The 14,990-nt window shown below is 29.7% G+C and overlaps 4 protein-coding genes across 4 annotated transcripts in view; all 4 read right to left on the bottom strand.

Annotated features, from left to right (window-relative positions):
• The window catches only part of LOC124942740 (sufE-like protein 1, chloroplastic/mitochondrial), a 68,726-nt gene that overhangs the window by 3,146 nt on the left and 50,590 nt on the right, over positions 1–14,990 (bottom strand). The window lies entirely within an intron of this gene.
• LOC124942743 (ATP-dependent Clp protease proteolytic subunit 5, chloroplastic-like) lies at positions 122–3,358 on the bottom strand. The gene is made up of 8 exons (XM_047483298.1): positions 3,011–3,358; positions 2,531–2,651; positions 2,333–2,425; positions 1,446–1,491; positions 1,268–1,340; positions 952–986; positions 734–822; positions 122–582 (listed from the first exon to the last, which is right to left on the bottom strand). The coding sequence occupies exons 1-8, from the start codon at positions 3,238–3,240 to the stop codon at positions 373–375; spliced, it is 897 nt and encodes a 298-aa protein (XP_047339254.1). The 5' UTR covers positions 3,241–3,358; the 3' UTR covers positions 122–372.
• Positions 4,264–5,201, bottom strand: LOC124941520 (transcription factor bHLH95-like). The gene is made up of 3 exons (XM_047481861.1): positions 4,965–5,201; positions 4,468–4,881; positions 4,264–4,374 (listed from the first exon to the last, which is right to left on the bottom strand). Exons 1-3 carry the CDS (start codon positions 5,199–5,201, stop codon positions 4,264–4,266), a joined length of 762 nt encoding a protein of 253 aa, XP_047337817.1.
• LOC124942741 (nicotianamine synthase-like) lies at positions 7,985–9,290 on the bottom strand. Its single transcript, XM_047483296.1, has one exon. It carries the CDS (start codon positions 9,201–9,203, stop codon positions 8,190–8,192), a length of 1,014 nt encoding a protein of 337 aa, XP_047339252.1. The 5' UTR covers positions 9,204–9,290; the 3' UTR covers positions 7,985–8,189.

The raw sequence follows: 14,990 nt of genomic DNA, 5'->3' as shown, positions 1-14,990 counted from the left end.
TTGTAATTGTTAAAAGTTTGTATTGTATTGTATTGCTCCAAAATCTCATTAAGAAAGTCTTTGGTAAATTTTAGGGAATAGTTATCAATTTCTAGGTTTTAATTGAACAGCTCTTACTTACAACAGTTGGACATTTGAAGAGTATGATGTATTTGTATAATGTCACTGTACTACAATTCAAAACAAAACAAAACAAAACAAAACAAAACAAAGCTTAACACAAAAAAATGAGGCCAAAAACAACCTTAGCAAATTCTAAAGATACATTTCATGTAGAATAGGCATCCATCCATCAAATTCTATCAATAATCAAAGACAGGAAATGATTTTAGTTAGGGCAGTTAAGCATGTTGAGTCTTAACCAACCCCATCTCATTGATCTGCAGTTGCAGTAGCTGCCAGAGGTTGAAAAGCTTTGAGAGGATTCAGAATCACACCATCTATGAGTCCATACTCTTTGGCTTCTTTTGCACTCATGAAAAAATCACGGTCAGTGTCCTCGTTTATCTTTATAAGGCTTTGCCCCGTATGATAAGCTAAGTATCCGTTCAAATTTGCCTTGTGATGCAGCATCTCATTCGCCTGCCCATTATTTCATCATCAATATTTTAGTCATAATAATCTATTTTTCATCAAACAGGGTTTTCTTTTTATCTTTCTTATAATAGGATTATTTGAAAAAATAAAAGAAGAAACCTACATTAAACAATTCAGAAATTATGAAAGCACATACCTGGATGTCTATATCTGTTTGCCCACCCTGAGCACCGCCAAGAGGTTGATGTATCATTATCCTCGAGTTTGGTAAGCTGTATCGTTTCCCTTCATTTGTGGAAAAGAGAGTGGTGATAGAAAGTAACAACATATTCAAAAAAATCAGCCCAAAAAAATTGTTATTGGAACAAGAGCAAGAGCATCCAATAGAAGTAACAAAAGGAAACAGAATCTTACCCTTAGTCCCAGCACTAAGAAGAAATGCACCCATACTGCCATGGAGAAAAAGGAGCAAGATTTGATAGTTAAACACCAATTAGAAAATACATTAATATAATAATGCTCATCCAGATTAATTGCTCAAGGACATATGAAAAGGTTATGTAGTACAAATTAAGCATGTGAGACTTCTATGAACAAACAACATATACAGCAATAATACTACAGCTGCATGAAGGCAACTTTAGAGCACTAAGTTTGCACCTAAGATGACAAAATATAAACGACCATAGGTAGCATCTTATCATATCACAAAATATAGGGAAGTAATTACCTTGCAGCCAGACCAACACAGACAGTAGAGACATCTGGGCGGATATGCCTCATCGTATCGAATATTGCCATACCTATTCATGAAAGATTTACCTCATGGTTACTAATAAATGAATTTAGGAAGAAAAATATTATACCACTGCCATGAGTGATAATGCTTAGAATTATAATAAGATTACCTGCTGTAACTGATCCACCAGGAGAGTTGATATACATAACAATGTCCTGTGCAAAGGCTAGTTAATTATGAAATTTCAAGAAAAAATTCAAAATATATTGATAGCATTGAGCTCATTAAAGAAAACATTCTAGCATACAACACTTGCGAGTTGAAGTAACCATGATATACAATAAGAAATCAAAACTTTCTAGGAAATATTTGTATTTCTTAAAAAAAAAAAAGTACTTGGAAATATTTGCAGAAGTCTTTGGAAAACCATGGTAAGTCATCATAATTACTAAACAAGAAACTAGTCCATGTCAAGATCTACCATATATATCTCTTTGAAAAGTGTTCAACTCTTGTAAACTAAGATATCGGCAAAATTCATTAATCACAGGATTATCTGTATATCAGAAAATTTGATGAGAATCGCAGGCGAAGTTTCATAGGATAACTTATACACCCTGGTAATGAAATAACGAGGAAGTTAATTAGGATCATCTCAGCAGTAATAACATTATGTGCCCCCTAACTGAGGATACTTTATGAATCGTCCTTTGTGGCATCTCAACGAGATGAAATGGAGAGCTTGTGATTAAGAGAAGATCTTGTACTTGATTACTTCTTAGTTATTAGCATGATTCAATAGAGGGTTGACAACATGCAAGGCTTACTTATCCAGTCACATCCTTTGGAAATAATTTCCAATTCACAGCACAATCCAAAAACTCTTAATAAAACATTGTGCAGGTAAAATCATGCAAATAGAGAAATAAAGATTCTCATCTGTTTCCAAGAAAGAAAAATGAGAGGGATCCTTCTACCTAAACATTTATAAACCACCACTTGACACTATGACCTCAACAGATAGAGGATGTACGAAGAGAGAGCCAAGAGATAAACCTTTCCCGGATCAATAGCATCGAGAGAAAGAAGCTGAGCAACAATAACGTTTGCCATGTCATCGTCAACTCCCCCACCACATCGTATAATCCTCTAAAACAAAGATCATAACATAATTTAATTACCCGGATTTTAATTGAAGTACCTTTGGATTTTATTCTTTAAGAAACAGGAAATAGCACATTAGAAATTTCTTACATGTTGGAAGAGTTGGCTAACAATGCCCTGGAAACGCTCCTGAACCATTGGAGGTGGCCCTTGCCCTCCTCGTATAGTATTATCAGGAATATATAATGACGTTGGTAGCTGCAAATCATCTCTGTGGATGTAGAGGTAAAGAAAGATACAAGAACATGTCAAACCCCTGGTTGAGCAGATATAAATTAATCTCATAATATTTCTAAAGGGCAAGCAGATCTCCATCTCAATTCTCAAATAATGACAACAGATGGTTTTCAATTCCATTCTTCTGCACTACTACTATAAACACCACTCCAAAACTTATAAAACTCCAAATCTCAGTTTTTGCTGCATTCAACTGAAACATTCAACTGGTAGCCAACTTCAAAATAAAATTTTGATGATTTCCAGGAAAATAAACAAAGGTTTTGTACACAAATTCTCCAAATAACATGCTATCTACTTAGAATAAGTAAAGTATGACAAGAATCCTCCTACCTTATCGACCAAATTCCTTCCCTAGAAGACTTGTGCGGGGTCCAACGGCCGCCGGAATAGATGGCCTGGGGGCGAGAATTTCGATGATACCTTGTAGCGGCATCTGATGCTAGCGATTTGAGAGGAAGAGAGATGGTGCGAGATTGAGAAATGAAAGAAACATCAGTTGAGACTGACGGACCGCGGAAAGTAGAGATGAAAGATGTCGAAGCTGAGCAAGTATAACCCATGAAACTCGATTTCCAGAGAAAAACGGGAAATTCGGCTACACCAGAAGCAACCAACCAAGCAAGCAAGTGTTTGAGAGATACACACGCAGGAACAAGAACCCTCTACGCGCGTGGTATATTTTATTACACGCGCCGAGAAGTTTGCATACGCTAATTGTGAACCGATAAGATTTTTTTTAATTTATAATATATGATAAGGAATTAATTAAGGATCCACAAGATAGATAAATATAACCCTACTGTTTTCAAATTGATTTTTTTTTTTAAGATACTTTATGTTCTCACCCTTAATTATAAAGTTGTTAATAAAATTTTAAAATATATTATTACATTTTAATAAAATTGAACAAAACTCTAAAATTACTAATTAAATTAATAAAGGAGAACCAGCTATACCACTCCACAACCATCTCGCCCCGTTTTTATTCAAAGGGCTTCCTAATTGAATTGAAATCGTGAAAATAGATAGTAAAAATAGATTAAAACTATATAAATAATTGATACGAGATAAAACACACTTTCATTTTAAGGCGGATGAACCTATATAGGAGGAGATCAAAGTTATACGATAAAAATGTGACATTACCTATAATTTTTTATTTTTTTAAATTTAATTCACTATTATTTTTTTAATTATTAAAGAGAATGACAAAATATACATTTATTCACTCGTTAATATTTATAATTTTCCTGTTATTTTCTTAAATCCGTTCATATAACACTGGTGTAGGTGACTCGAAAAGAAAGACTCGTTAAGTTACTACTATCAAATAAAGCATAGGACATAACTATAATGGTTCTTAAAGACTTAGTTAATAACTATTTAAATTTAAAAAAAAAAAAATCTTACATAAATAGCTTAAGAAAATTGAAAAACAAAAAAATCTCAACCCAAACATAATTTTATAAAATGGAGACTCCAAATTAACCCAATTGAACATTAATAGACAGGCAATAGTTTTGTTTAAAGGAATCACAAACAAATTACATTTATGGATCTTAAAGTTTATGAGATGTTAAAATTCAGGAAGAAAGCCAGTAAGATATTTCCGCAGCTGCTCTCTTGAAGATCTCTAGTACTTCTGCTGCTGTAGGTAATTCAAGATGATCAGTTGATGATCCATTCCTCATGACCTGATCAATCGACATTATAATATGATCATCATGATGTACGTACAATTAATTAATTATGAAAAACATAATAAAACAACATTTATATATACTCACTTGTGTTAAGAACATGTACATATAAGAAGATTGATTTGAGATATTGATGTTACAATTAACAACATCCAGTTTGAACTGTTCAAACAAGAAGCTGATGGAAGACAAAATGTTGGGTTTCTTCAAGGTGCAGACTGAGAATTGTCCATATTCACCACACATGTTTAAAACAACATTGGGCCAAGACCATGTCTCAAACACAGGACCAAAATCACTCGATACAATTAATGTACGATCCTTGTTGTTGTTGTTGTTGTTGTTCGAACTCTCTCCAGTACTAATTTCCACTTTACTTGTTAAATTCTCCACCACCCCATTTTGGACCCTTTCAAGCTTCTGCCTTTCGCCATCTTGTAAGATCACTTGTAGCTTTTTAATGTACCTAGTAGCTTCACCAATTATGCTTGATCTATTGCTCTAAATTTAATTCAAAAAACCAACCATATTCATTAATTACAAATAACATCTTATAAATTATATATGCTTATAAATTAAATTACCTTAGTGGGGATATGAGGGAGCAAATGATGGAGAGTTGAGAACTTATCATTCATCTTCTTCCTCCTCTCTCTTTCATTCAATATATGATTTCCTATTTTTGCTCTTCCTCCACCACCACCGTCGCCTCCCTCCACGACCACCACTCCCTTCCCTTTCCGGCCACTTCGTCTCTTCTTCATGGGTGGTGACAGAGGTGGTGCCGGTGGTTTATCTCCTCCCACTTCACTCATAGTCATAGCTTATAAGCTGCTTGCTAGTCTCCAAGAGATAATTAAAGAAATAGATGGTTTATGATCAATTATATTAATGATGATGAAAGCTCTTTTTTAATTTATAGGAAGGAAAAAAAAAAAGAGAAAAAAGAAAAAGGTAAACAACCTATTAAAAGGATTGTTTGTTTTGGGAATGGTTTTGGATAAAGATATTATAATTTTAAGATGTTTTGAGATTTTACTTAATGATTTAAATGAGATTGATGATAAAAATTTAATAATAATCTCAAATAACTTCAATCAAACAAAGCCTAAGATTGGTAGATTTCATTATATTATTTAAATCTAGGTAGATAACACTTTACATACAGATAACTATGTAATTATAATATTTTCTGTAAAAGTATTTATTTTATATTAAACTACACGCAATCATAATATGTTTGAAATTTTATTATATTTTATTCTTATAGAATTAAATTAGTTTTGGATTTTGAAATCCATTATAATGCTTTTAAAAATCTAAATAAAAAAAGGTTATGCAAATGGCATCAAAACTCTATATATAGGATAGATGTCATATATATACACTTCCTTGTGCACATGATCAATTGGATAAAGACACTCGAATTATGAATAAAACATTGTTATGAATAATGACTTAAGAAGAAGATATTAGTTATAATAGTTAATTTTGATTATGTTGTAAAGAGCGTGAATAATAAAGAAAAGTAAAAAATTAAAATTCGAGAAAAAAAAAAGATAGATGTACAAAATTCACAATTGGGTCCTTTATGAGGGTCAAACAAAATTTGATTTTAAGTTCATTATATTTGGATAGCTTTGATGACTTACTTCATATATATATATATATATATATATATTTTTTTGTTTTTATGTTACTTTCTTCCCTTAACAAACTTTCTTATGATTTATTTTTTTGAAACAGTTTTGTAAAGGATTATTATGATTATGATCTTTGCGTGTAAGTAATGTAAAAAATGCACAGATTTGTTTTTGAACAAGTATGTATGGTCCTACAGCCATGTGTGTGGTTGTTTGGCCCACCAAGGGAATCCTTTTCCTTTTCCCAAAATTAAACAAAAACTTTTTTTACTTTTAGAAAATTAAAAATCAAATAAAAATTATAAATAAACTTCAAAATTAATTAATAGTTATTTTAGATTGTCTGTCTAGCTTAGAACAATTCTCAACCTGTTAATTGTTGATAATTTGTTCTCTTACGAACAAATAAATTTATAGAATTAAAACACAACTTGAACTAATTCTAAATACATTATAAGTTCAACCCATAAACTTTATAAGACATAATAAAAGTTCTCTCAATAATTAAGTACACGTCACATTTGTTTTTTTGTTTTGTTTTTTGTCAGTTAGAATTGCGTTGAGGAAATGTTAAGTGATAAATATCATCAAATATGAACAAGAACTCAGACATCAATTGGTCACTTTCCCCTTGCTAGCTAGCAATAATTTTAACACACTACACTCCATATATATTATTAAGGCTCAAACTTTTTCTTATAAGAAATGGTCAATTTCAAATAAACAAATTGGTCAATTTTCAATGATACGTTTACAAATCAAACTATAATAATTAACAATATAGCTAATTGAAAGTCCTTTCCAAAAACAATCAATTTAACTTATAAAACTCATGACTAAATTTATAATTACTTCCTTTTAATTCCCAAATTCTAAAATCTAGTGAAAATTTATTATTCCTACTAAAAGATAAATAAATTCTCAAAAATTTAATTCTACAGAACCTATGAACATCTTAATTTTCCAAAATAAAATAAATGCAACCAAATTGAGTAAATTGACATCATATATATATAATATGAAGTCCTTAACTAGCAATTGTTCTCTTCTAGCAAACAACAACACACAAATATCTGAAATTTGTTGCAAATGTTTTATTGTCAGCAAGATGGTTCATCATAATTAATTTTGACGGATATAGAATAATGAATATAAGTTCTAAGGAAATCATATATGCAATGCACGGGTACAATAAAAATGTAGAAATCAATTAAAATGTAGATGTTGATGAAGATGGAGTTGCATGGCTTAAATTAAAGGAGGAACTAATTCTATTTGCAAAGGACTATATGTAAATCCAACTAGGATATGTTTGTTAAATTATTTGTGAAGGACAATAATATATAGTTTGGAAGTTGTAAAGACGGTTAAGAAGGTTGAGAAGTTTCTAAACGACAACAAGGCATCTTCACAAAGAAAACAACAAAGTTAGTTAAATCACAAAGAGTACATAAGTGAAAGCAATCGAACTACCAATATAAATGGTATAAACGCGACAAGGAAAATGAGCTCTTATAGAATCTCTGACCGGTGACCGATATTTATGATTGCAACTCTTTTGATTTTGATGATGTTTTGTTTTAGTTTCTTTGTAAAACTTGTGCCCAAATGCAATAACTTGGTTTGTATTTGTTTGTTTTTTTTGCTTTACCCACAATTATTGTGACTTTCATGATATTAAGGGTCCTTTATATGGGAATGGGACACATAAAAAAAGAACTAGAGAAGGTAAACTATTTCATTAATCAAATGATGATGCCTCCGATCAGACATATTTATCTGAATCTAATTGAGAAGAGACTGATACGATTTAATTCAACATTTTATTCGTTTATGTTTGATCAAGGAAAGGAACGTATAACTAAATAAATGGACTTGAAACCACAAATTTAAAGCTTTTTGTGTTATAATATTGAAAATAATCCAATCAAAACTTAAAATTGATAAATTGTAAGAAGCAAGTTCAAGGATGAGTCTGTTTTATTTTTTCTTGGGGATACCAATACCATTACCATAGCACATTATAAGACAAAACCTTGTAAGTAATATCATGAAACACAGTCAATAATTTAGAGAGAAAAACTAACAAAGACAGGTCCTCCTCCTCCTCCTCCGATCATGATCACACATATATCATCATCTTCTTCATCAATCATCAATCAATCATCATGCTATATGCTCCTCCATAGCTAATTCCTCCAGTATATTATTAATCTTCATCTGACCCAGATGATTATAAGTACCCCTCATCTGTTCGCAGCAGCACTTATTAGGAACTATCAGATTAGTTGCAAGTGAAGATGCAGCAGCCTGCTCTTGAAGATCATCAACAACAACATCATCATGATCATGATGATCATCAGGAAACTTACGCGCGATCACAACCGAGTTAATAACCTCATCCATTGGATGAAACACCGACAGAACCTCAAATCCTCTAAGATCACTCGGCTGCACCACCGGATACAGAAACGCCCTGGCTCCATGTGCACTCCTCAGCATAAGCGTCGCACCCGGAGCCATATGCTTAGCCAGATGATCAATCACTTTCACTTTCTCCTCCATATCCATCCCGACCAGAGCCGCCAAGAAAACAACTTCAAACTCCTCTAGTTCCCCACACACATCCAAGATATTAGCGGTGTGAAAAGACATGCGAGATGACATGTCCGGATCTGATTGGACTAGCTTAGCCGCCAGGTCATTGGCGGATTTATCAATGTCATAGTTGTGGAATGAGGTTTTAGTGAGATGGGTAGTGGCTAGAACGAGAGAAGTGAGTGGGAGTGGACCTGATCCGATGAAAGCAACTCGGGTTGGAACACGATTGAAGTGCTGTGTGAGAATGGTGAATTCGAGTTGGCTTAGTTTGAGGTAATTGGAGAAGTATGGGAAGAGGGAAAGATGGTTAAGAGGGTTTTGGAATGATCCTAAAATGGCGGAATAGTGAGATTCTAGGAGTCCTTCGGCTTGGCCGCAAAGGCGAATTAGGTTTGACCTGATTTGTTGAACTTGGTCGGAGAGTTTGGAGATGTCGAGATTAGGGTATGAAGGAATGCACATGTTTACTAGATGTGTGAAGAGCATGTTGACATCGTTGGATGGTTTCAAGCTATCGAGTTTTGAGATTTTCTCGTACAGATCGCAAACTCTGGCGATTACGAGCTCTTCTTCGGCCATGTCGACACTCTATCTAATAATATATGAATTGAAATGAAAGAGAAAAGAAGAGAGAGAAATATGTTTTTTTAGGGTATAGGATTGAAATAGGACAGGAATATCAAAAAACCAACAAGAGCCTCGTTATTTATGGACTTTGTCGTGGGGTCCATGGGTACAGTGGAGAACCATTTTCTGTCCTACCCACCTTTCAAACAATTTTTCCCAAACTACCCACCTTTTCATTCACATTCCCAAACTACCCACCTTTCTCTCTCTAAATCATTAATCACCCATTAATTAACTCACTCTCTATCTTAACCCACTAATTAACTTCTCTTCTCTCTCTAAACTCATTAATTAACTCTTCTCTCTCTTTCAATTATTAATTAATATCCTCACTTTTAAACTATTAATTAATTCAATTAAAATATATTATATAAATATTAAAATAAAATAACACATATGTTTTATTTTTATTTAAATCTATAAATATAATATATATAGTTCAAATTAAATACACTAAATTAAATAATTTAAATAGCTATTATAAAATAGAATAAAATAAAATACATATCAACGGTAACTTGAAATAAAATATATTACATAAACATTAAAATAAAATACATTACATCACAATAAAATACATAACATAAACATTACAATAAAATAAAATACATAATAAATATTAATCACGTTCAATATACAATAAAATTCATATTTTATCTTTATAATTCAATTTTATGATATCTACTCCATTTTCCACTAGAGCAAAAACCTCTATATAAATCCACATTATGTTTGTTACCACCCTTCCAATATCCATTTATGATTCTGTATTGTGCAGTAACGATTTCGAAGACTCCTCTTTGTTCATTGTATGGAATAACTTTGTGTGATGATGTTTTTTTCTCAACAGTTTCAAATAATTCTCTTGACCTTTGACAATAAATTTGACAATTTTGAAGGTCATTAAACGTCGCAGTTTCAAATATATAAAAAAATTGAATTAGAAAGATAAAATATGCATTTTATTATTTTATTGTATATTGAAATGATTAATATTTATTATGTATTTTATTTTATTGTAATGTTTATGTTATGTATTTTATTGTGATGTAATGTATTTTATTTTATTGTTTATGTAATATATTTTATTTCAAGTTCCCGTTTATGTAATGTATCTATTTTATTTTAATTTATAATAGCTATTTAAATTATTTAATTTAGTGTATTTAATTTGAACTATATATATTATATTTATAGATTTAAATAAAAATAAAACATATGTGTTATTTTATTTTAATATTTATATAATATATTTCAATTGAATTAATTAATAGTTTAAAAGTGAGGATATTAATTAATAGTTGAAAGAAAGAGAGAGGAGTTAATTAATGGGTTTAGAGAGAGTGAGTTAATTAGTGGGTTAAGATAGAGAGTCAGTTAATTAATAGGTTGATTAATGATTTAGAGAGAGAAAGGTGGGTAGTTTGGGAATATGAATGAAAAGGTGGGTAGTTTGGGAAAAAATGTTTGAAAGGTGGGTAGGACAGGAAATTGTTCTACAGTGGAGATGAGGGGATAATAAATATTTATTTTTTATTTTTTATTTTTTTACTTTTTAACTTTTGATAACGACACGATGATATCACAGACTTATCAATCCTTGCCATTTCTATTTTCTTTTTTCTTTTTTTTAAAAAGGTATGTGATTTATGAAATATATTTATAACTTTCTATAACAAAAATAAGAAGTTATTACTTTAACATAATTAAGTTAATTTTTTTTCTAAAAAAATTAATGATTTATGGAACATATTATAAATCTTTTTAAAAATGCTATTTATCATAATTATTATTTTATTTTCTAAAAATGTCTATCTAATTTATAATTTTTTTAGAAATTTTTTTATCAAAATTTTTATTATAAAAAGTGAAAATAATGTTTTACCTTTTTTAAAATGAAATAAATGTTATTATATTTGATATTAAGGGTTGGGTGTGATTAAATAAAAAAAAATTCACAAATTTTTATTTCATTTTACGGAAAGTTTAGTTAATAAATTGTTTTTTTTATCAAATATAATTCTTTTTGGATTTTTTGATAAAGTGAAAAAAATGGCTCTATTATTATTTACATTTTGTCATGTTGAGTTTTTATTATTTCCCGCATGAATTTATTTTGGTGGGTGAAACCATTTAAGATTGAAATTAAAGTTAAGTCAAGCAATATTAATTATGTTTAGATTATTTTTAATTAAATTTTATTTAGATTTTTTATCATATTTCTTTTAGGATTCATGTTCCTATACATATATATACATTTGATATATCATTATTAATATTATTAATGTTCTACCATTATAGTTTTAATATAAATATAACTCTATATATATTCTTTTATGAATATAATTGATTTTTTTTTATTAATGAGAGATGATTTTTTTTGATAATTTTTTTTTTTAACAAAAAAAAAGTTAACAAAAATCAGCATATATAATGAAAGAAACCAATATCAAATTAATGTAACTTTCTGTTTTTGAAGAAATTCCTTGATTTGATTACTATTTGAGAAGAAAAAAAAAAAAAATAGTGATTTTTATTTGATAATCAAACAAACGGATAAATTCTGTTTGGCCCACCAATTCATTGCATGACTTTTTCCTTGGGAACCGTACCAGCCACACAAAATCACTGATCCTATCATTTTTTTTATTCTTTTATATAATTTAAATACAAATAAATCATGAGTAATTAATACATAATTCTATAATATGTTTGAAAACGTATGAATATGTTTATTATATAAATAATAATATATAGTATTATTATTTAAATAAATAAACAATTCAGTGTTAATAATAAATAACACACGACTAGACTAAAGCAGGCAGCATGAATCGTGCAATTAAAGAGGTAATTAAGAAATATACATAACTTTGGATAAATTATATATATGTCAACTGCAAATAATCAATTATATATATATATATATTAGATCCCCTAACTTCTCAACCTTTCACACACTGAAATTATTTATTTATTTGAATAATCCTTTTTAACACTACATTTATTAATTTTAATATATGTAAAATAATTGTTCCTAACTAATTATACCAATTAAATCTTGACACAAATGAATAAATAAGTCCAATAATATTCCTTATCTTGACCAAATTGTTTGACCCGTATACTATTTCAAAAGTAGTAACAACTTCTTGTGGTAGATATTGAAGATGCTATATATCCTGTCACCTCCCCTTGCAATTTGATAAAATTATCCCTTATTCTCTCATTACATTATAATTAGTCATATATAGTTATACACGAATTTTATATTCTTGATCAGGATGTCCGGTAACCATTAATTAAGCCACACTAATTAAGCCACACTTGTATCTACAAAATAAATTGCATTTAACATTCACTTGTTTTCAGACATATTAAAAAAAAATGGGACAATGGATTTAGCACGTACATAACCCCGCAAATTCACTTAACAATTTAACCAGGCGTAAAACTTGTCGCCTAACGGGTTCGGACCCGAGACTTCAGGGAGACTGAGAATATTCATATATTATTATTGTTGATCAATGATCATTCTCCTTCCTTAAGGGCGGATTTATCCATGCTATTACATTGGTTATAGGTATATATAACTAATTGAATTAGGTAGATTTGGTTTTGTTTGATTTTATTATTGGTATAACTGGATTAAATTTTGTAAAAAGATTTTAACCCGGTAGATATCAAATCATAGCTCCAATCTTCTTAAATTAATTAAACATTTATATATATATAAGCTTGTACTGCAATACAATTAATTTAAAGAAAACTTGATAGAATAAACTTACAACAGAGACTATTATTTTGGGTAGGGCACAATAATAAGTGTGTGTATATATGCATGTAGATATTTGTATTAATTAAGTATTTTATTTGATTATACGCAACTACGAAATGTCCTAGTCATTAATTGGGTTGGACTAGGACAACCAATATTTTTATTTTTATTTTTATTTTTATTTTGGGACTCTCGTTTTTTCCTCTAATAGTTCATGCAGGAATATTATATATATGTAATTCAATGAAAATAAACTTGGTTTCTTCCTATATAATCAAACAGGTAATTAATTAACCACCAGCCCAGTCCGACAAATATGTTTAATTAAAAAGTTGATTATTCCTTAGAGGTTTGCTTGTTTAAGAAAGATTATATATCCTTTATGTTTTGTCATTTTATTGCTGTGTTTTATGCTAATCATTTATTTTATTTAATAATTAGAAAGGTATATATATATACTATTTTAATTCATGCACAAGAAACAAAAGAATATGACTGAGTTGAGGAGAAGAGGTCGAATGTCAAATTTAGCTCTGCATAAACATGAATGGCCATCTTCTATTCAACATCTCTCTCTCTATGTAGTGTTATGTGTTGACATTCTTCTTTCTTTCCTTTTTATTTTATTTTATTTTATAATAATGTCCATCTATTTCATTATTAATGTTTTTTTAAAAAAAAAATAATAATTAAAGACCATATCCCAAATATTTAAAACACTTATATGCTTTTACCAAGTGCCCATTCCCTCCACTCCCAATCTATTCTTTTTCACTCTTTACGCAGAGCATGTATATCATATCAAAAGCATCTTTGATTGAATGAGAATCAAATTAGTAACATCTGAAGTGATAAAGCTTTAGATCCCTACTCCAATAATAACTTTCATACACATATTCTTACAAATTGAAATAACCCCTTGCGAGGGTAATTGTTAATTTGAAACGGCATTTCTTTTATTATTAATTAACAGTTATTTTATTAGATATGACTCAATCTGCATAGCCTATATAGGTGTGGTGAATGGTGAAGGATGATGACATTTTTGGGCATCTTTATTTTGATAATGAATATAATTTAATAATGAGTTTTTGGTTGGGTGTGGAGTACTGTTTATGCAGAGACAATGGGTGGGGGTGGGGGCTGAATTGAAATGCGACTACTCGACAATGACAAGAAAAATAAATGGAAATGGAAATGGAAATGGAAATGGAATCGAACATTACAATCACTAGCCAATTTGGTTTGGGGCCAATATCTCTTATGCATGTATGTTTCATTTAATAATATGGAACAACTTCTTTCTTCCTTCCTTCAAATGCATGTTGCTGCTTACCTCATACTCTCATCTCTATACCTAGCTAGCTAGCTAGCAAATTCACCACTTAATTTGTTGCATTTTCTGTTTCAAAAGATATATACCGTCATATACTCAAACAATCAAAATATAACTGATAATCGTAACTAGATAGACAAGATTGAAGTAGAAAAAGATAATGAATCGAAATAGTTAAATAAACAGCAATATAAAAAAAGACATTACTCAAGATCAACTTATAACTATACGTAAATTAAAGAGTACTTTAGTAAGAAAAATTATTATACTCGTAACGAAACTAGTCTAAGATTATAGTCTTCTAAAATAATAATAAAACACAATTAAAATAAATAAAATTAAATACGTCTCCATACATGATACTACGAGACACAACACAAACTCAATTATATTATTCTCAAGTCTCGATCATAATCATAATATCGATACACAATCTATAGTTCTTTGGGCTCCAAACCAAATGTTCGTATCTTCCAATTTCAACAAAAAGAAGCTCAACCAAGAAGAAGAAGAAGACAAAAACAAATTAAAAAATGGTTTAAAAAAATATATTCTTTCAATCTTGTTTACATCTAAATCTAATCTAATTCAATCCAATCACAACATAGTAATATTTAATATAGTA

The sequence above is a fragment of the Impatiens glandulifera genome, chromosome 6 (assembly GCF_907164915.1).
Source record: "Impatiens glandulifera chromosome 6, dImpGla2.1, whole genome shotgun sequence".
NCBI lineage: Eukaryota > Viridiplantae > Streptophyta > Magnoliopsida > Ericales > Balsaminaceae > Impatiens > Impatiens glandulifera.
Note: the sequence above shows the minus strand (reverse complement) of the source record. Positions and strands in the feature narration are given on the sequence as shown.

What these genes read in the sequence shown, in the direction of transcription:
- LOC124942743 (XM_047483298.1), bottom strand. Translation starts at nt 3,240, where the DNA reads ATGGGTTATACTTGCTCAGCTTCGACATCTTTCATCTCTACTTTCCGC. An exon ending in GAAGGAATTTGGTCGATAAG is followed by an intron (nt 2,652 to 3,010) that starts GTAGGAGGATTC and finishes CTACATCCACAG; the next exon opens with AGATGATTTGCAGCTACCAA. An exon ending in TTAGCCAACTCTTCCAACAT is followed by an intron (nt 2,426 to 2,530) that starts GTAAGAAATTTC and finishes TCTTTGTTTTAG; the next exon opens with AGGATTATACGATGTGGTGG.
- LOC124941520 (XM_047481861.1), bottom strand. Translation starts at nt 5,201, where the DNA reads ATGACTATGAGTGAAGTGGGAGGAGATAAACCACCGGCACCACCTCTG. An exon ending in TCCCTCATATCCCCACTAAG is followed by an intron (nt 4,882 to 4,964) that starts GTAATTTAATTT and finishes AATTAAATTTAG; the next exon opens with AGCAATAGATCAAGCATAAT. An exon ending in TGTACATGTTCTTAACACAA is followed by an intron (nt 4,375 to 4,467) that starts GTGAGTATATAT and finishes TCGATTGATCAG; the next exon opens with GTCATGAGGAATGGATCATC.
- LOC124942741 (XM_047483296.1), bottom strand. Translation starts at nt 9,203, where the DNA reads ATGGCCGAAGAAGAGCTCGTAATCGCCAGAGTTTGCGATCTGTACGAG.